Source organism: Camelus ferus, chromosome 13 (genome assembly GCF_009834535.1).
Source record: "Camelus ferus isolate YT-003-E chromosome 13, BCGSAC_Cfer_1.0, whole genome shotgun sequence".
NCBI lineage: Eukaryota > Metazoa > Chordata > Mammalia > Artiodactyla > Camelidae > Camelus > Camelus ferus.
In genome coordinates, this window is record NC_045708.1 from 16114468 (window position 1) to 16137001 (window position 22534).

Genomic DNA, 22534 nt, shown 5'->3' on the forward strand with positions numbered 1-22534 from the left:
TATAAACTTGAGGATCATGTAAGCATCTGTTCACTCAACAGAGCTCCATTTGGATTTCTAAGAGACATCTAACTCATAACAAGTTCAGAACTGAACTCTTATCTTTCAATCCTGCTAATTTGCTCTTCTCCACAGCCTTCGCATTTCAATAAATGGCAACTCCACCCTTCCAGCTGCTCGGGTCATAAGTCTTTAAGTCATCCTCAACTCCTTTCTCTCATACTTCCACATTCAACTCATCAATAAGTTCTGTTACATATGCTTTCAAAATATCCAGAATCTGACCACTTCTCACTAGCTTCAGATATATCACTCTGTTAACACTATCAACTCTATAAATGAGCATTCATTAACAGAGGACAGTACTAAAAAAAAAAGCTAGTGATAAAAAGTGTTCTGAGACAAGAAATACACAAGAGAAATTGGTATAAATTTTGAAATGTATTTTTTGGTGTGGCCAGGCTCTCTGGCCACTCCTAAGCCTAGCCAAGTTAGAATATTTTTATATTTGAGAGTATTTGTATTTGAATATTTTAAAACTGCTCTGGGAAGTAAATTCTGCTTTATATTCTTTATAGTAAAATGATACAATGGTGCTTCATAATTCCATTGTTCAACATCCATATTTTCTCCCTTCTCATTACAAATATACGCAAAAGCAGAGACAGCACATGCAATGGCACTGTGAAAATATATCTGAACACAGCTAAGTAAGGAAGCTAAGTGTCAGATTATTATACTACTTATATAACGTGTCTATATTTTTAGAATCATTTAAGTTTGTCTCATTAAGCATACCTATAGCAAAAAAATCTGTATTTTCAGGAAAAGCAATTTAATGATCAGCTTGTAGAATTAATAAGAGCAAGCTCCTTATACTCTAAAGTATCACTTAAGTGTTAGAAGTCCAATTTATAGCTTTTCCCATAAGAATACTGTTCTATTTCAGAAGAAACATCTACAAATGTATGATCAACAAAGTACCCAATATTATAATCACTGGGGTCCGTGAAGAAACAGGCCAAAAATACTGACTTCTCTGAGAAAAGGCTGAAAATAAACAATTTAAAAACTAATTAAATGACACAAATGAACTTATTCAGAAAACAGAAACAGACTCACAGACATAGAAAACAAACTTATGGTTACCTGGGGTGGTGGGGATGGGATAAATTGGGAGTTCAGGATCTGCAGCCACTAACTACTATACTATATATAAAATAGATAGACAACAAGGTTCTACTGTATAGCACAGGGAACTATATTCAATATCTTGTAATAACCTATAATAAAAAATATGAAAAGGAATATATATGTATAATTGAAACATTATGCTGTACCCCAGAAATTAACACATTGAAAACCAACTATACTTCAAGAAAAAAAAATTTTTAATAAAAACTAATTAAGCATCACTCCTTTTAAAGCTCTTTAAACTCAATTTTTAGTTAACTAAAATGTAATAGAAATGTTTTCCTTTTATTAACTTGTCGGTTGCTGAGCCATTTTGGCTCCATATGAGCTGTTCAGAGTAAGCACTCAGTCATGTGCAGGTTAATACTCTCCTTCCAGAACCAACAGAATGTAGTGAATACTGTAACAGTTCTTCCTTTACTCACCAGGCATTAAGGCTTTGAAAAAGTTTTGGCTGTCTACTATCTACCATCTAAGTGAAAAAGTTTTGGCTATTATCTATCCATCAAATACTTCAACAGTAATAGAGGAAGCCCTCTGAGACTCCAGAAGTTATTAACAGAAGTAACCAGGCAGCTCAACAGTCTTTTATCTACTAGGGTTCTTCCATTATCCAGCTCGTATTTACTATTTTGCAAACACAGCAGTTCATCTTTATATATAATTCAATTCAGGTGCTACAAAGTCACACACTTACAGGTCTCTGTTAAATACAATGGTTCTCTAACACTTCCATTAACTAATAAATCAAAGAGATTCCAATCTACCATTTCCTTTGACTTTCTCCACAGAATATCAGTGCTTATAACCAAGCTTATTATATACCCAAGATCTCCATGGAGATTACATTTATGTCAATGGAAACAAATTAAAAGAGTTTTACGATACCAGCTGAAGAACACAAAAGTATTGTACCACATGGTAACTAGATTTATCATGGTGATCATTTTGAAACATATAGAAATACCAAATCTTACGTTGTGCACCTGGAACTAACATAGTATTACAGGTCAATTATACCTCAAAAATAAACAATTAAACAAACTCATAGAAAAAGAGATCAGATTTGTGGTTTCCAGAGGTGGGGGGCGGTTTGGGGGAAAGAGGAATTGAATGAAGGTAGTCAAAAGGTACAGACTTCCAGTTATAAGCACTAGGGGTGTAATTTACAACATAATAAATATAATTAACACTGTTGTATGTTATATAAGAAAGTTGTTAAGAGAGTAATTCTTAACAGTTCTCATCACAAAGAAAAAAAAAATCACTATTTTTTCCCATTACTTTAATTTTGTATCTATATGAGATGATGAATGCCCACTAAACTTAGTGTGGTCATCATTTCATGATGTATATAAGACAAATCATGCTGTACATCTTAAAGTTATATGGTGCTGTATATCAACTATTTCTCAATAAAACTGGAACAAAAAGGAAACAAAAATACAAAGATATTTTATCCAGACTAGGTCTGAGAGCCAAGACACGTGAAAAAAACACATTTCAAAATCGATACTTATCATTCTTGTGTATTTTTTGTCTCAAGGCCAATGCTTAACAATGAGTGCTCATTTATAGGGTTTATTTATAGATTTTATCCAAAGATAAAACCCCATAGTCATCTCATAACTTAATTTTAATACTGTCAGTCTCAGGCACTGACCCTATTTTCAACTTAATCACGAGCTTATAATTTTTTGGGGGGGTGGGGAGGTAATAAATACCAATAATTTTTAACAGTAATGAACCATAAAAGAACAAAAACCTAAATCTCAGAGCACCAAAAATGACATCAATTAAAACCAAATATTTATTTAATCTATCATCAACCCAATATATTAAAAACCTCCCATCTTTCAAAACTTTAATTTTCAATAAGTATAGGCCAAATCTCATGAAGTCTAAACTTATGGGAGGAATCCAAAACTTTAACATTGTAATCTCGTAACAAACTGCTTGACAGGAGTGGCTTAGGCTGGTGATCTCATATAGAGATTTTGCTGCAACCCTATCTGTTATATGTAATGATATTACAGGAAAAAGTGTATGTCTCCTAAAGAGGCAGTACAATATAAGAAAATGTATAATACATATCTTACAATTAGCATACTGTTTGTTTCTAACTGGATACTCAAAACAGTTTATCCTATTTAATTGTTCAAATACCTCCAGTGAAATCTTTGAGTACTAGCAAATCCCTTCCTTATCTATATAATGCAAAAATAAAACAAGTCTCCATTAATGAGCTCATTAATGAAACCAACTAAATGGGCTAAAAAAGTTCATTTCTGTAATTGTGAAATATATACAAACAACTAATTTTCCACAAGTTATACCAGGCACTGTGAAGAATATAGCCATATATATAATTTTTATTCTTAAGGATTTTATAACTAGTCAAAGAAATAAGACTAGGAAAATGTAATGACAACTGGTAAATACTAACAAGTACATCACATGCTGAATGGTATACGATAGATAACTTTTTTGAAAATGTATTCTCTTGGAGGTATTTCAAGCTGCCTCAAGAACAAGAAAAAGGCAAAGGAGTAATTCCATTTTTTTAGACTTTTTTTTGGTTGTTTTTTTCTTGGGGGTGGTAGGGAGATTAGGCTTTTATTTATTTTTAATGGAGGTACTGGGGATTGAATCCAGGACCTCAAGCATACTAGGCACACACTCTACCACTGAATATACCCTCCCCACCCTAGTAATTCCACTTTTATTCATTTTATGAGGGCTTTAGGCAAGGGAAAAAAATCCTAATGCCAAGAACAAAATTTAAAACCATTAGAAAAAAAATACATACAGTGTAGGAGTCCAAGTAAGAATATTTCCATATTGTTTAAAAATAAAATATAAATGTAGATTTAAAAGGGTTCACAACATAAGTAGAACATTAAAGATAAAGGATGGTAGAGGGGGATTAATGAGAGGACAAAAGTGAATGAAAAGTTGAAATATTACGCACTTGTATATTATGTTTCAATGACATTTGTTCCTATAAGGAATGTGTGACTGAGTCCCAATTCCAACTCTATCAATAGTTATATAACATTAAGTAATTTATACCAGTTTTTGGAGACTCAAAACAAACATGTAGTTTATCAGGTATCATAAAAAATAAAAATGCTGGGAGCCCTTTTAATAATGTTAAATATTAAGAAATAAAATATAAAGTATAATAATGTTTAAAAGAAGTTCAGGGAACAAACACTAATAAATGTAAACTCCATTCTATACAGAATGAAACTAGAATTAGCTCCAATATAGACCTAAAAAGTTCTGTTAATAGGTGATGTCTTTTTTTATCTATTCACAAAGTAGAAATAATAATGTTTGCTTTTGGCTATGAAAAGTTTCAGCTTTTAGGAGGGTATCATTGATAAGTTTAAGATTTCTTAGAATTCTAATATAAGTATGAGATACATAATAGTATCATCTAAATATTTAACTGACATCATCACCTAAGGAAGTTACCCCCTTATCACTGTCTTAAAGAAAATCCTGTGAGATTATCACTTGATCTGGTTTAAATTTTAAGTTACAAAGCCATGATTTTAGTATTCAAAGAAAAAAACCATAACCAATCATTTGTTAAATACTGTGTGCCTATTATATTCCTGGCATTACGCTAGGCACTAAATAGATAGTGGAGACACCAAATCAGAAAAGGTCCCTGCAGTAACAGGGCTTACATTTTGGTACAGTTTTCTCCATTTAAAGGGTTAGACTGGGCTAGCATAAAAGCATACGAAGAAACCTTCACAAAGGCACAGATGGAGGAGAAATTCCTTCGTTGTTCAAGTACAAACCAACATGCTCAAACTTTTATCTGATTCTACATCCTTCCCCTGTGCAACCCACTCCTTTCAATAAATCTCTCTATAAATACTGAGTATCGTCTATGTGATGGAAGGAAGGGTCAAGGAGGGAGGACAAGCACCATTCAAAATTACTGACATAAACCAAAACCAAAAACAGAAAAAAGCAATTATTTGTCCTTAATAACCTCACCCCAAGACCTAAAATGGTGTGTTCCCAACTGCATAGTTTTAGCAACCAGTTCCAGGAACTCTACATCCCTTTAAAAAGTGTCTGGGTATCTACCAGTCAACTGATTACCCCTGTTATAATGGCAGCAAAATACAGGTGGCTATCCAAAAAAATAACAGCTACATTTTGGAAAAAAATCAAGTATTCTTTCCCATCATACAATAGCTAGAATAATTTACAAACTGGAAAGATTTCCCTGTATTTTGTTTTGGTTTGGTTTTTTGGGGGGAGGTAATTAAGTTCATTTATTTATTTTTTTAATGGAGGTACTGGGGATTGAACCCAGGACCTTGTGCATGCTAAGCACACACTCTACCACTGAGCTGTACCTTCCCCCTAACTGAAAAGATTTCAGCAAACAGCTGAAGAACACTTACTTCTGTTCCAATTCCAGGTTGCACGCCAGAGTATACACTGTCTGGTGGAGGACCACCATACTTCCTCTGTCCTGTGGTTACATCCAGGGTATAACCAGTCCTCTCAAGCAAGGCCTAAAGATAATTTTATGTAATTATTTATACTTGAATATTAAATACCACACACACAAATCAAAATATTAATCTTTTCCAAAAGGTTCCCCAACATCTTAGGCTACATATTTTAGTTAGGCCAAAAAAAAAAAAAAAAAAATCACACTGGTTCCTCTCACACATGTTGCTCCTACTTTTATTTCTCCTTTCCATACATTTAATGGAAAGAATTACAGGCAAATTGTCTAAGCACATACCACTTTTTTGTTATGAGAAAAGAGAAAAGGGGAAAGGATAGTTAAAACTCTAACATAAGCTGACCTCAGCCTACCATTCATACCTATGTATCACAGTATTTCTCATTTTGTACCCCCTCTGCATCAATTAGGTTTTTTCATTAGTTGCTCCCTTCACATATCATACTTACATCCACCAATGACTCTTTTCAAATAAAATGTTCTCTAGCCTTAAGAAATCTGAAGTCCTACCTTTCATGCAGCTTCTCTCATTTACTATTTCTCACATCTTCCTACTCTGACTTTCTATTGTACTCAAATAATTTAACCTTTATTTTACTTGATCCTTTTGTTTTGTACTCCTGCTATACCATAAGCTCCATAAGAGCCAGACCATTTCTCACACAGCCCAGACTCAAAATATTTGGCAAATACCAAATGAATATACTCTCAGATTTCAAAAAACAAATAAAACCATGTTTTCTGATTTCCAACCTTCTTCACATTATATGAGGTAATAAGAGGAATCATAGAAAAAAGATAATGTACTTGCCCTTAAGAATTTGTATATATATGAAAGGCCTACAGAACAAAGACACAATGGAAAAAAAGAAATGCAATCTACCTAAAAAGGGGAGAATTTTACACTTCAGGTTCTAAGAGATTTTAGACATCAAGTTCAGTAGTTTTCAAAAATATCTTTGGAAGAACCCTGAGATTCCAGTTATCTTAGACCCTCCATTTTCCCACCTTTGATTATTTTAACTATAGAAATACACGTAATATATAACACATACACATAATATGTATACTACATATTTACATGCTACTTGTATAATGTGTAATGTACACATATTACATACATAATACACACCTTATCAAGAGCAAATAGCCAGCTTTATGAAAATAATATAGACCTATTCAATGAACAGTAATAAATTAAAAAAAAACAACCATTACATCAAATAGAATTTTCACCTATTATTTAAAAGACATAAGAATGGGAGTATGCCTTTTTACAGAGGGGGAAAAGATACAAAGGCAGTCTATATAAGCTAGTTATATGACAAAAAATATGTTATGTTCCTTGTCTAAAACAAAACTATACAAACTTCAACATTAAATAAAACAACTATTTCAAACTGAAAGGTCTATCACTGCAGCAAAACATCAATATCCATTTAACTAAGGTGTTAGGATCACTGGGCTTTTAACTAATAAGCCCTATATTTACCTTTCAGAGCAGTTTATCTACATAATAATAATAGTAGCAGTAGTAGTGATAATGACAATGGCTCATAGTTATACTGTTCTTCCTACATTCCAGGTATTATTCTAAACACTTGATATATCTTAATTCCTTTAATCATTCCAACAACTCTATGAGGTAAGTACTATTACCATTCCCAGTTTACAAACAAAAAAACTGAGGTAAGTAAGAATTCAGAAAGAGGAAGGCAGTTATAAAAAAAACCTCTTCTGAAAGAGAAAAAGACACAAACTGCTTGGAAAGAAACTGAACCAAGAGTCATGATCGAATCCATCCAAAAACACTTACTGGAAGTATCAGTAAATATATATCAAAAGGAGTAAGGGAGTGTGTATTTAGGAATTTTCACCAAACATACAGTTAAACATTGTTCCAAAAATTCTTCTTATGTAGTTTCCCCTATATTATCTCATTTCCAAACAACAGGGTTTTTTTTTTTAAGTGCAAGAAAAGCTTCTTCTAGGAAACATGAAAAGAAGCATTTGATCACATTAAAATTAATTCACTTTCACTACAACCATTCAAGTCAAGTTTTACCTTGATTTTTGCTTCATCAGGCCCCTTTGTGGACTCTTGCACTTTGCTTCCCTGTTTCTCTCTTTGCCTGTAGGTCTTCATAACTCCACATAAAAATGCACTTTTGTTCTAGAACAGCCAAGTCATTCAATGAAAAAGAATCACCAGAATTGTTGAAGGGTCAAATACATAATCAAATATAAATTTCAAAAGACCAGAATTTTAACAAAATATTTACTCATTTATTCACTCAACAAACATTTGCTGAGTGCTTAATATGTGCCAGAGGCTGGAGCAGATAGCAGTTAAAGACAGACAAGACCTCAGCGAACTTACCTTCTCCACTGGCAAAATTCTTCTATTTGTTGATATTTAAATGCATCTGGGATATTTTTGCCAAATGTCCCAAAACTATCCCTCCCACCTACGTTATTTCCCTCCAAGATAATAAAACAGGATCAGATAGCCCAAAAATGTTACAAAGGAGTGGGAGACTTTTACTTTACACCTATGTTTCTGAAAGCTCTTTGCCATGCAGATCTTTTTCTTTAACTTTTTAAAAAAAAGTAGAGGTGGTCACAAACAAAAGAAATCACTTCTCCAGAGGAAAAAAGGTAACAGTAAAACAATTTCAGATCATTAGCTGTTCAAAGACATTTCAGAATGATGACCTTACCTGAACATGTGATAAGTCACTTTCCTTGAATTGCTGTAGTACAGACAGAGCTCCTTCTTCATTAAATTCCCTGAGAGCATCAATTGCTCTTTCATCAAGATCGACATAAGCTACCAATCCTAAAAATTAAATTGAAAAGGGGGTAGCATTATTGCAACAAAGGGGATAACCTAAACTGTGCTATCAATGTTTAATCAAGAATTGTTACATTCAATACTATCACTAACTACATTCTCATTTAACTATATGCATATAGGCAGCTATACAAATACTATATACTATATACAAAGGTCAAGATTACAAATACGAAAAAAGATAAAATGTCAATACCTATAAACACGAATTTCAATCCCCACACCCCACAAAAAAAAAAAATCCTAACCCCATTTCCCACTCCCCAAAAGGTTTAAGTCTTGGACGTTAAATCTGATGTACACACTGTACTATAGATTAAGCATTAATATAACAAGTTCTGGTTATGCTGGAGTAGTAAGAACACATTGTATTTCCCAAGGATCAACCTTCAAATTATATGCACTGTTGAAGTTGATGCTAACCACACAAGAAATGGGGAAAAAAATGAGAGAACCACTTTTACTAAATAATTCTTTCCACTCTCCAAAGTGTCAAAGGCTTTCCCTCCTTAGCACCAAAGATAAAATGAAATGCATTTGTTTATCTGAGCATCTACTTTGCTGCAGTCAGAATGTGGAAAGGCATAATTTTAAGCTTTTCTATAAATGCAAGTGCAGCTTGATTAATCAATTCTGAAATTCATATTTTGAAGCATTTTTTGTTCTTCTGAAGTGTCACACAGATTTTTAAAGATGCTGTGGCATTCACAACACTGTCAACAATGACAATTTTTTTAAATGGCATTAAAAGGACTTTACTATGGACTTATGACAAACTATACAGAAAATATATGCACTGTATTCTATACATGTAGCATATTTAACTGCACACAGAACATCTACTGAGTTTAAATATAATTTAAGTCTGTTAAATTCTATAGTTCTCAAAATATTTCAGAATTGATCCAATGTAAAGTGGAAATATTTGGCAGATTAAAACCCCCAAGTCCATAAGAACATCAAAAGTGACTACATTTTGGTAAAGCCAAAAAGAACTTTATTCCATACAGTAAATATACTTTAAATAAATTTAATGTCACTTGCAAAGTTACCTTAAAAAATGTTGCCATGATTTATTTTAAAAGCTCAAAATGAGCATGCCTAAATAATTGGACTTTCCTTACTTAAATACTCCATACCACCACCCAAAGCCACAACTCAGGATACCCATCAATCCTGTTATCAATCCAACTCTACACCCAAACCATCCACCTCTTATCAATAACAAAACACTTAGAGAGCATCTCTAAGCAGATCACTGCCAATTCTCTATGGCAGAATGTCACGGAAAGTTCCTGAGGAGTGATTTTCAAAGGGGACCATCATCCAGGAGTCATTGTGAGAAGTCATTTTTATGTCTAAAATTATCCTGAGCTTCTCAGATTAAAAAAAATTTTTTCAAGGACAAAAAAACATATATTTGTTACTATGGTACTGAAGACACATTTGTGAGACAATTCAATTCTCACTCCCAGAATCTGGATAGGCACACAAAACACAGGTAGAAAGTTTCCATCTATTGCCCAAAAGGGGGAGGAGGACACATTTATTTATGAACAACACTCCCTAAGGGTAAATATTTCTCTCCCTCTTTAGAACTTCAAACCACTTACAACAACCATATTAAAATGTTCAAATTTGCTTAAGCACTTAACCATGGGACTCTCAGATTAAAAAAAAAAAAAAGCAGCTGTTACAAACCAAACACTTCCAAATTACTGAGATGTGGATTTCTGTCTGTTAGAAACTAGACAGGCCACAAACTCAAGGAGTCTAACATTTATTATCATTTCAGACAGTCTAACTAGACCTCTTATTATGCCACCTAATCAGACCTAAGCTGATTTAACAATCACTTTAAGAAACTGGAAGTAGAAAGTAAAAGCAAATGATGACTGATTTAGATTAAGAAAAAACTGTAAAATTTGGTATGTTGAAACATTTTAATTGGTGGTACATCTAAGACAAATTGATGTACTGTTTGTTCTGAAACAACTAAGACTGCATATTCAACACTAAGAAGGCTTCAAAATAATGAAATAAGAATATCAAAGTCAAACCCAATATGCTCTCAATGAAGGGAAAGTAACATTCAGCTCTACATAGATCAGAAACAATAAGTAATATTTAACCTTAAAAAAATCTATAAAATTCAAAGTGGTTTGCCCTCACTTTCATAACCAGTCAGAAACAAGAAATGCATATTATACCTGTCTGAAATATTTCATCAAGTCTTTCTGCCACCTTCTGTGGGAGGCCTGCCTCTATCAGTGTCTTGTAGTGTTCTGTGTGAGTTACACTGGAAGTATCCATTGGTTCTTCCTCTTCTTTTAACTGTACCGCATTACCATTCACCTGATTAGCCATTTTATTATGCTGCTGGAAAAAATTCAGGAGCTATATTACATTAAGCCAGAAATAACTAGTTTGTAGGACAATGCATGATTTATCTAAACTAATCTGTATACATGCTGCTAATAACCTCTATCAAAATAATATCTTGATGCCTTTTGTGATGTATCTGACCTAAATTTGCAATAATAATCCTGTAAAACCATAGAATATGTACATGGAAGCATTGTATCTTTAAGGAACTTCATGTACAGTAGGTTAAATAGAGGCTTGAGTTAATGAAAACAGCTGTTGTGTCCTGATGAGAATATCAACAAATCACTACAAAATCCTCAAAAGCCCCTCAGCTCTCAATTCTTATAGTTTAAAAGTTTGGTTTAAAAACAGAATGAACGCCCACAGACCACTTAATCAAGGTTCAAGGACTTTCAAAATTTCCTAGCTCTGCTTCAAATCCAAGATAGTAAAATAAATGCCCTGTTGTCTCTAGTTCAACATGCTGGTGGTTTGGGTTTTCTCCACCTCACTTAAAACAAAACAAAAAAACAAAACTTGACATTAATTTTTGTTCTAAAATTAATTTGCTATTCCCATTCACAGATTTAAAAGAAAAAATGACCAGGTTTAGAAGCTAAACAATTGTTTTAAATCCATATAAAATAAAAACTGAGCTACAGTTGAGGTTACTTCTTTAAAAAAAAATCACGAGTATATATTGAATTTTTTGTATCAGTAAAATAAAGCTGGAAAACACTGAAGAACAGACAACTAACTTCTTCTAAATAGTTTCAACAAACATTACCTAATTAGGATAAACTTAGGTCAAGTGTCTCAGATTAACCCACCCAAATCATTTTGGGTGTTCAACCTGTATGCAATGCTGAAATGGACCAACTCCCTAAAGAGATATTAAAAAAAAAATACAAGGCCAGTCTCTATCCTGTCTCCTCAAAAGACAGGGAATTAAAGTGCATTTGTCTGTGCTGAAATGATAATGTGATGAAGATAACAAGCAGCAGAATAAAGACAATGCAACAAATACTGAAATAAAGGACATGAAGGTGGATCTCAAGGAAAATCCTACTTTTCTTCATGAAACTCAAGATACCTAGAAGCTATAAAGAAAATACAAGTTTCCCAAAAAAGCACTAAAACCCGTAAGATAACCACACTTCCAGATTGCTTATCCAAACACCACGCAGATGCACTAGGTGCAGTTTTGACTTAAAACAACTTCATTTCAAAGTCCACTGATGTTTAATAGAAGTTAATTAAAAAAAGGGGGGTGGGGGGAAGACTGAGAAGGAGGTAATAGTAGGAAGAGTGTAAGATGCAGAAAGGGTTACTCTGAAAATGAGATAAACAATATCATGACTTCTTATGATTACAAAACATTATTAAGACTTAGTAACCCAATAATGTCTATACAGACGCGGACTCCGTGGTTAAACTCTGGATGGATAAATGTTTCTCAAGGCAAACCTCAAATTCTGATGAACTGGCAAAAATGAAAACATTCAAAACTGGCACACTTTTGATCAAGAAACTGCCTACAGTATAGGACGAATAGTTAACTGATTAGTACAACCTATTTCTATACAGATGCATCCTCAAGTCCAAAAACCTCTTTGTGAACATATAGTTGTTGTCCATGCTCCCCCACTCCCAAATATGGCCGTAAATAAGATTATCAGAACTCAAAAGTTCTGTTATCACAAGACTCTTACAGTATTGTACCTGGGAATACTATTAGTCACCGAAAGAAAGCAAAATGTTAACAGAAAACTTCAATGAACATCTGTTAAGGTGGTATTTTTTTTAAAGTATATGTAAAGCAAAAAGACAAGTTGTGTATTAAGCACAAGATAAAAATACGTTATGATTACCATTCATTGCAAAGGCTCTCTACAAGTTGATGCGGAAATCGGTCGAAATTAAAAAAAAAAGTCTGTAAACTTTCACAACAACAAAAAACCGGTAAAACTATTGGACTCTAGAAAATAAAACCCTTCAGATCAAGGAAAAACTTCTTCAAGTCAAATACAATGTGCTTATTTTAAAAGACATTCATGTCATATGAGACCATTTTAAACTCTTGTGTCAATTCAATACAATGCCACACAGCCAAACCATATTTCTGGATGCAGCAAATATACTAACGTGACTGAAGTCATTTGCTCTAAAGATTTTTGCAAAAAGTAGAAATTTAAATAAGGACTGCTAGGAGATTTGGGAAGTCTGGCACTAGCTCCTCCCTGACTTTTTCTGAACATCTCGTGCAAATTCTTCACATTAAGAGACCGACTTTAAAAGAGCCAACGAAATGAAAACTAACGGTTATCTCATGGCTTAGGAGTGTCAAGCCCGTATCCTACGACTGACTCATGAGACATAAATCCAGCCTCTGGAGGACAGCAAAAATTTTAAACAGGTAGTGTGAAAGGACTGAACCCTTCAAGAACCCCATGACTTTAAGTTTTAAATGTTGGCAATACGGTTTCTACCGCAGAAGAAAAAGAATCGCCTTTCCAATTTAGTACGCCTATGACATTCTTTGAATTATGTATCTCAGGTGCCACTCGAAGCCTAAGTTTCATGGCCTCTAGTAGTCATTTTTTCCTTCAAATCTCGCCTCGCAGCATGCAGAATGGGGGAGGGGAGGGAGGCTTCCTACATAAACCGGCCTTTCGGCCTTTGCTTCATACAAAAGTTTTCTCCCGGATCAGGTCACCAGGGGTTAGAATCCCGCCCTCTGCCTACCCCACCCCCGATGCCCGTCCCGATCATCAACACATCCCACTCGTGGCTGGGCCGGCTGAAACGCGAGCGAACGGCTCCGGCGGGGAGAAGCGAGGGGGCCGCGGGCGCCTCAGGCCGCGTGGAGCGGAGGGCGGAGGCGGGAAAATCGCGGCCGACACGGCAGGCCGCGCGGAGGACACTCGGCGGGCCAGACAGCGCGGGCAGGGGGTTGGAGGGGCGGGGGGAGGATGGGCGAGGGTGAGGAGGCGCCTCAGCGGGGCTAGGCCCTCAGCTGCGCGGCCGGACGAGGCCGAAGCCGCCCCCAGCCCATCCCCACCCCCACCCCGGGGCCTCGGACCGAAAACGAAAACTGGGGACAAGGCGCCGAGCCCGGGCCGGGCCCGGTAGGGTCGGATCGGGGCTCCCGGCCCCTCCCTCGGCGGGCTGGCGCGAGACTCACCAGGGCAGAGCTGGGGCCGGCAGCCAGGCCCGTGAGAATCAGCGCGAGGCGCTTTGAAAACGACTAGAAATGGCGCGCGCGCCACCCCTCCCCCCCCACAGACGGAGACGCGATCCCGGCAGCACACGGGGTTTCCCGGAACTGCTTCCAGGGACTCCGAGAAGCCGGGCAATCACTTCGCGCGGGCAGCTGACGGGCAGCTCAGACGACCAGTAGTAGCGAGAAGAGGCGCGCCACGCCGGATGACTCTGGAGCCAATCGATGAAGCCGTCGGCTGAGCCAATGAGGGAACTCAGCGCCGCCGGCTGGGGCGCCTCCGGGGCGGGGGTAGGAACACAAAGGGGTCTTTGGTGATGCCCCGGGTGGAGGCGAGGCTGCGGGGCACCAGGCCCAGGAGGGCCGAGGCCCCTCCCTCTTCGTCTGCTGCCGACGCGAGGCCGAAAAACTAGGCCTCGCGACGCTAGGCCGCCTCCGGAACCCCGCCCCCTACCGTCCGCGCCGGTCTCTCTCAGCCGCGGCCCTCCCGCCCCTTCGCCGGCGTCGCAGCGCCCGTAATCCCCCCGCGAGCCGTCGCCGCTCGCTCCAGACACGCCCACCGCCACGCGGTCCGGCCTCGGTCTAGGTCATCTTTTAGGCTCCGGTTAGAACACAGTTTAAGGATTTGGCTCATCCGTTTTGTTGGGAGAATTGCTTCGCGTAGAGAATCAGCCCTTGGAGCGCTCAGAAAACTGCATCCTTGCCTCCACACATCCTTCGTTAGGAGCAGCTCAGAATGTGAGAGAATTCGCTAAAGTGGACATTACTCAAGAGCAGTGTTACCTACAAATGACGGAGCAGAGACCTTTTTTCACAGGGTTTGGCGCTAATTAATACTCATAAAGTAGATAGGGCAGGTATGTGTGTGTGTGTGTGTGTGTGTGTGTGTGTGTGTGTGTGTGTGTGTGTGTATCTACGAAGCCAAAAGAGATGTGCAAGGAGAAGGGCTAATTCCCAAAGGAGACTAATTCCCGTTATTCCTAAACATTTCTCACCGTCTACCTCTGCGGTTTGTTCCCTGTCCTCGCCTTAGTCCAAACCTATCTCATCACACAGCCCTTCCTTCCCTACCCCAACCTCCAACACCCCATCCCTCTCTGGGAGTGGAGGAAATCAAGCAGTGGTCTGCAAGATTTCCAGATACCCTTTGAGGATCATTTAAATTTCCCAGAAGCAGTCAACCGAAAATTAATTATTGGAAACCCACGTGCCCGGTACCGAGCTAAATATCTGGGTGAACCTATCGTTTGTATTATGGGGTGTGAAACTTACACAAATGCTGGGATCCTTAAAAATAGTATAAAACGACGAATACAAACTTAGAGTCTTGGGTCTGGTGAAGGGACCTTGAAGCTTAAACTTTATTAGTTTCACATAAATCTGCCTCTAGCTCAAGGGTTCTTAACCTATTTTTGCCATTCGACAGTCTGGTAAAAGTTGTGGCTCTTTAGGGTTTTAAATGCATAAAATAAAATAAGCATTACAAAAGAAACTTTGCGTTGAAATATAGTTAGGAAATGCATTTTAAAAACAATTTAATGCTCTTGGAGCAGGTCAAACAACTACTGAAATTTTAAAGCAATGAGAAGGTATTTCAAGGAATTCTGTAACCATAATGCGGTATAAAAATGTCTGTGATTCCTATTGGTGACAGAGTGAAAGGTACTGCTAATTTGTGGTTTTTCCCCTACATTCACAATGGGGGAAAATGCTTAATTTCATTAGGATATTAGTGAAAATCAAGATGTTATTTTTTTTTCCCTTCCAGGCTGAAGGACCAGTGAATGCTAGTCTAATACTCCTTTAAGTCCATTTAACACAGGATAAGAACCCCTGGGCTGGATACTGTAATTCAAGTGATTCTATTACCCAAAATTCTCTGAGTTACTGTTTCAAATATTCAGCCATATAGTCCTTTTAAGTGTACGCCACCTTTTCAGACCATATATCTTGATTTTTTTAAATTTGGAAAATACGGTCATCTGAGCTTTACATTTCAAAAACAGTTATGTGTGTGTGTTTGTATTTGTGAATGCAATATTCCACAAATATTTGTTGCATGCCCTCTACATATAAATCACTGTTTTGAAAGTAGGGAATGTAAAATGAATAAGACATAATCTTTGTCCTCTAAGAGCTTATATTCTAGCTGACAAGGCAGGACAAGGATACAAGTAAACATAATAAATATGAGTTGCTAGGGAGAGCTCTGGCTATATCTCTCATCTTTTGAGATTAGGTAATACAGTGCAGCCAGACCACTCCACAACCCTTTCCTGTCACAGACCAAATCTATGGTCTCAGCTGGTAATGTCAATGAACAACATGCTTTTGCTTCTTAAACGATTACAGGGCACCAGAATATTCAAATAGAAGCTCTGACTTTTACTACTTATAACCTGAAGTTGTACCAAAGAATGTTTAAAATTACCAAACCTTTCTACTGGATCCTTAGATTAATCTTCATCTTACTCGTCCCTTTCATGATGCTAAAAGAACTATTTAGTCTATTCCTCAGACTCCAAACAAGATTACATCAATTCAGCCTTTTCAAAATGCCCTCACTTGCTACTAACAAGATAAAGCCATCCCAGCCACAGTTCGAAGTCACAGGCAGCAGAAAGGAAAAAAGAAAGCAAGAAAGGGGAGAGAAAAATGGAAAATGAAGAAATATCATGAGTAGAATGTTAGTGGAAAGGGCATCCACAACCAACCCTTGTTAACATTTAGGTACCAAGAGGCCTCTACTCAGCTTTACTTGAAAACTTCGATTCTATTTTGATTTCTCCTTTGTCAGGTACAACTGTATTTTCTTCATCACACTTTAATAATTTTTCTTATTTTAAGGCACTTTCCAGAATGGTAGTGCTCCAATCAAGACTGGCCAGAGCTGAAGACTGTCTTTCATTTATACCTCCTAGAAGTATGCTTCTTTTAAAAAATGAAGCAGCATATGACTGACTTGTAATAGCTTGTAGTCAACTCACCCTAAGACCTTATTGTATTCCTGCTTTATCATCATTTTTTGCAGTATTTTTTCTTTTGAAGATTATCCTAGCCATCCCATTGAATTCCCGTCTAGTTCTCAAATTCATCAAGCTGTTTTAAAATGGAAAAAAAGTTTCTCCATCTTAGTGACACAATGTTTTAAACAATAATCACTACCATTTACTGAACTCCTACTTGATGTCTAGTGTTTTACATAATCTATTGCTGATCGTTACCTGAAACCTTAAAGGCTAATAATACTACCCCATTTAATTGAGGAATCAGGCTCAGAGAGGTTAAAACATTTGTTGAAAGCCACACAGGTGAACTAAGACTCAAACACAGTTTTGAGCTACTTCACCAAGCTCCATTTCAATTAAAGTCTTAGTGTTGGTAGATTCTTCACTTGTAGAGATATTTTTACGAGTCAAAACATCACCATTGTCAATCTGATGAATAAGTTAGAAAATACTATTCAGAGCCCAAAGAAAACTGTGATGTAAGATAAAATGAGAACATTTTCCTTACATGGTTTGCAAATCGGCTTTGCAATGCAATTTGAACATGTTCTGAGAAATGACAGTTTTAAGAACAAAACTGTGGCCTCACAAGGTATCACCATTGTGGAACAACAGTCCTTTGGGTAGCTTTGTTAGAAAAGACAATGTCTCATAGAGATTATACCTATATGGTCATCATAATACTAGTTAACATTTGTTAAGCACTTACCATGCTATCTCATTCGATGCTCACAATATATGAGGCAGGTACCGAAAGGTATCATCTCCCTTTTGCAGATGAAGAAACTAATTCCCATGTCACAGCTGAGACTCCAACTCTGGTGTAACTCCAAATTTCAGTCTCATAATCATTATGGTACACAGCCAGGAGAGAGAAATCAAAACCAGTAAAGTTAAACCTCTGTCTTTTTAAGACTTCACATTTCCAAACCTGATGTTGGTAGCCTGATTTTGAAATTCTTCTTGTCCTTTTTTTTTTTAATCAGTTTTCTTCTCACCTTGAGTTCTGTTGAGGGAATATTAAAAAAAAGAAAAACGGAAAAATTGGAAAAGAAAGGTAGCAAAATGAGCTCTCCTTTCCAACCTTCCATTTCCTCAATCAAACTCAAGAAAGCAAAAATCAACTTTCAAGTCCAATTAGGATTGTTAAATTCAGCTTAAGAGTGATGAACACTTGGTTTTATGGAAGAATTTAACACATTTTTCTGCTTAGCAACTGAAGGATTCCCTGGAGACTTACCACCAGGACCTTGGTGCATCTACTCACTGACACTGAACTCCGCAGCCGCAGAGAGACAGGCACAGGCAGCGGCAGCAGCTGCCGCCTAAATTCCAGAAATCAAATTCTAGGAGACTGTTGAACATAACATTTTGTCCATTGAGTTCTAATTATTTTAAAGCTTCCCTATAGGCAGACAGAAGAGTTATATACGGCAAATCTTTTAGGAAGGGTTACTGTAAGCTTTTAACCAAAATCCAGTAGAATTATAAGTATTATTACTCATATTCAAATATACCATTATACAAATCAGATTAAACAGGGATTGTGAGTCCTTCTCCCTCAGTATAACTTTTGTTTTGAAAATGTGATAAAATAGTATGAATTGATTATAAATAGAGTATGTGTATATAACTGAATTCTCATTACCCTTAAAATAGCCATTAGAAGAATGGGGCAAGTGCTCTCTAATTATTAATAGTGACAATAATGTAATACCTAGTGCTTGCATGGAGCTTCTCCATTTACAGAATTTCAAATACAGTGTCTCAGTAGACATCTACTACATATGGACATCTTGAAATGTGTCATGCCCTTGGCCCTGTGACTCTCCTCTCCTGATTCTTCTCTGGATTCTATAATACTTCCTCCTAGGCCCCCTCCTCTGTCCATCATTACCTATTGGTGTTCCCAGGATTCCATCCTTGATGCTGTTCTCACACTCCATCAGGGCCATCCCTTTTCACATGGTTTTCACTAATTTCCATACCAGCTGTCCCCATTTCTTTATCTACAGGTGCATTTTGGGTCCTGAGCTCTGGACTCGTATTTTCAACTACCTGCTGGGCATATGAACATGTGTTTGGATGTAACAGTTTCTTCAAACGCCACAACTAGTCTCTAAAGATGGTTTTTATCTCCCACCATTTGCCCCCTTCCTCACTGAGCCCCACCCACCTCAACCTGGTGGGTTCCTCCAGTTTGCCATCCGCTGCCTCAGCACCTTACATTTGCTCTTCAGTAAATTAAGTCCTTAGAACACTCTCCCCCAGGTATCCTGACAACTCATTGAGAACTGTGCTCTAATGTCACCACTGTAGAGAGGCTTTCCTTGACCATCCTCTCTAAAATAGCAGTTCCCCTTCACTCCCCTTCCCTTACCCTTTCTTTATTGCACTTGTTACCTCCTGACGTTATGTATGCCTTTGTTTATTGTCCATCTTCCCTACAGAGTGTAAGTTCAACAAGGGCAGAGTCTTCGTCTCATTCAGTCCTCTGCCAGGTACACTGTTGGTGTTCAACAGATTATTGTTAAATGACTTAAATTGCTTGTATCCTTTACCCCAGATTCCTCCTCTTTGTGTGTTGTGGTTCCATTCACAGCATACTCATCCATCCAACACATTATTCACCTCAGAAATCTGGATATCAAAGGTTCTGACTCTGTATAAGTCACTGGTGGAAACAGTTGATAGTATGCCTGGACGCTAGGACTAGGACTGGGGCAAGAGTACTGAGGAAAGTCTGCCCCCTTCTTTTCCTACTCTGGCTTTGTCCTTTTCCAGGGGGCCCTCATGTCCACATGTGTGGCTGCAGGTCCAAGTTCTGTCCATCCTCCCAAACCAAGGGCTGTGGGTACACACATGCAGCTTGGTTTGCCCTGAAGAGAACACACCTGAGGAAGATGCACCCTGTATTGAGAGCCTGCCTTGCAACATGTCTCCAAAGTTGCCATAATGTCTATTCCTAGATAATCCTCCAAAGATGACAATGACTCATCAAGTGCAGGAGCATCAGGGGCAGGTGAGTTTATCCCAGCTTTACCTTGGGAGGGGGTGTCTTACATAGGTCACATTGCCTCTGGGTGCCTTTTTCCTCTTGCACTGGGCCCCACCAGATAAGCAATGACAGAATACCTATGGTTTCCATAGAATTTATGAATAGCTTGTGTGGTGACAAATCAGAAGTGAGGTCACCAGTCCTACTGAAGGGAATGAAGTTTATATATATTCTTTCATTTATCCAGAAAATATTTCTTGCCTGCCTACTCTAAGTCAAACATTTGCTAGGAGCTGAAGATACAATGGTGAGCAAGACACAGTGATTTCAGGAATATCAAAGTCTCATGGAAGAGAAGAGAAAGTAAATAGGCAATTACAAAACTGGGATAAAATGGTTTGACTGGGATAAACCCAGGGGACACTGAACAGGACACTGATCCAGTCTTGTGGGATGAGGAGAAGGTTCCCTAGAACAAGTGAGGTATGAGACCTGAAGGAAGAGGAGGAGTTGCCCAGAAGAGTGGCGAGAAAGAGATGCAGCTTGGAGAGTGTTGCAAGTGCAGGGAGTGCAGAGACCTGAAGCTGAGGAGGGCAGCAGAGGCCAGACCACGATGCCCTCCTCCTAAGCCACACTGACAGAGCCTGGTTCACTGTGTGCTGCTGGCAGTGGAAAGAATGGGGAGGTTTTACACACAAGAGTGGCATGAAGGGATTTGCCCTTCAGAAAGATCATTGTAGCTGCAGCAAAGAGTAGGTGGAAGATGGCTGAAAACAGAGACTCATTAAGAGGTTGTTTCAGTAAGCAAGATGTGGCTTGGTGATTGATGGTCTAAATAATTGCAGCTAATATTTTGAGCCCCATTACTTCATTTAATCTTTATAACTATGAGGCATATATAATCATCCCCATTTTACAGATGGGAAATCCAAGGAACAGAGAAGCTAAGTAAGTTGCCCAAGGTCACATGATAAGTGGTGGCAGTAGAGAGGAGAGCACGTATATGGCTTTGAGAAATATTTAGGCAGTGGTATGGTCATGACTGAAAGTAATTATTTTAACTGATTTTCATTATGGATTTTGGGCAGATGGCTAAAGGAGAAGGAGTCAAGTATGATATGCAATTTTCTAGCTTGGATAACTAGGCAATGACTATATTAGGAAATACAGGAGAAAGAGGGGGAGGGGTGATAGAACACAGTGGTAAATTCAGTTTGGGGTTTGCCTGGCTAATTTCCAAGTGGAGATGTATACAAGGCAGCTGCAGGGGCTGGTGTGAAACTCAGAGATTTTTGATGTCCTCAGCCTCAGTCTCTCCCAGAGGGAAAATCAAAAGCAGCTTTGAGAAGCTGAAAAATGATACAAACTTTGAATATGAAGCATTTAGGAAAACAGATGATACAATGAGATTAGCCATGAAACTATTTTAGGTCACTACAGGGTGATTTTCTTCTATTTTACTCATCAGTTGTCTTTCACTAACAACCTTTTATCTTGAAGTCTCCTACAGATAAGCAGGGCCCAGTCAGCTATTCCACTACACACATGGGTATCTAACCAAAGCTTTAAAGACTCTATTTCTCCCAGAGCACAGGAACTCCATTTCCAGGAGGAATACTAACTTTCAAAACACAAGGGAACCATTTAACAAATTATCATTTCATTGGACTCAGTGGTGTCCTAATGGCCTGGAATCACCGCCCTTCCAATGGCTAGCCTCCTAGAGAAAACTTACACAGAAGGAAATCTGCCTGTTGTAATGACGGCGAAATATTAACATATTAAATATCCTGAGGGGAAGGTTCCAGGTGAGCTGCTCCAGGTGAACTGGTATTTTCCTTGAACCAGTTTTCCTTCCCAGAAATAAAAAATGCAGAACATGAAGAAAGGAGAAAAAGAATTTTTAAAAATATTTGATAAAATCTTTCTTTTACAAGTCGTGGCTATAGGGTTAATTGAAATTTCTTTCATATTAGTATTCTTCTCCAATTTAAAGCACTTCCACTCCCTCTGTCTAAACTGGTTTTCCATTAAAAAAAAAAGGTTTCATAAGAAAAAATTACTTGTAAGTAATTTGAAAATTGTGGCCACACCCTGGTAGAACATAATCACTGCCTTAGGCAGACTTAGGCAATTATGTCTTGAATAGAGAGCCTTTGACTGTTTCTAAGCGGTATCTCTGTTCTGGGATCCTTACACTAATTTAGTAGAAATTGTTTTAGTATTCTTAGCAGATACCCAAAAATATCTCCTTAAAGCAATATGGCCTCTTCTCCTTTTTCCGTTCATTTTTTTTTTTTTTTGACTTTTGTTTCTGTCTCCAAAACTGAGTCACTCACACCAAGTATTTCCACGTTGCTTTGCCACCAGCCTAATTAATCTTCATAGG

At 37.6% G+C, this 22534-nt stretch overlaps 1 protein-coding gene across 5 annotated transcripts in view; it reads right to left on the reverse strand.

Moving 5' to 3' along the window:
- The window catches only part of HNRNPR (heterogeneous nuclear ribonucleoprotein R), a 35588-nt gene extending 21329 nt beyond the window's left edge, over nucleotides 1–14259 (reverse strand). Inside the window, exons 1-5 of one of the 5 annotated variants that reach the window (XM_032495434.1) lie at nucleotides 14104–14255; nucleotides 10763–10931; nucleotides 8419–8537; nucleotides 7764–7871; nucleotides 5628–5741 (exon numbers count right to left, since the gene is read on the reverse strand). In XM_032495434.1, the coding sequence (XP_032351325.1) occupies nucleotides 5628–5741; nucleotides 7764–7871; nucleotides 8419–8537; nucleotides 10763–10919 (498 nt within the window). In that variant the 5' untranslated portion in view covers nucleotides 10920–10931; nucleotides 14104–14255. Of the gene's footprint in view, nucleotides 1–5627; nucleotides 5742–7763; nucleotides 7872–8418; nucleotides 8538–10762; nucleotides 10932–14103 lie in introns of all 5 variants that reach the window. The other 4 variants (XM_032495435.1, XM_032495436.1, XM_032495437.1 and 1 more) reach the window with 4 other exon arrangements.
- Nucleotides 14260–22534: the final 8275 nt, after the last annotated feature.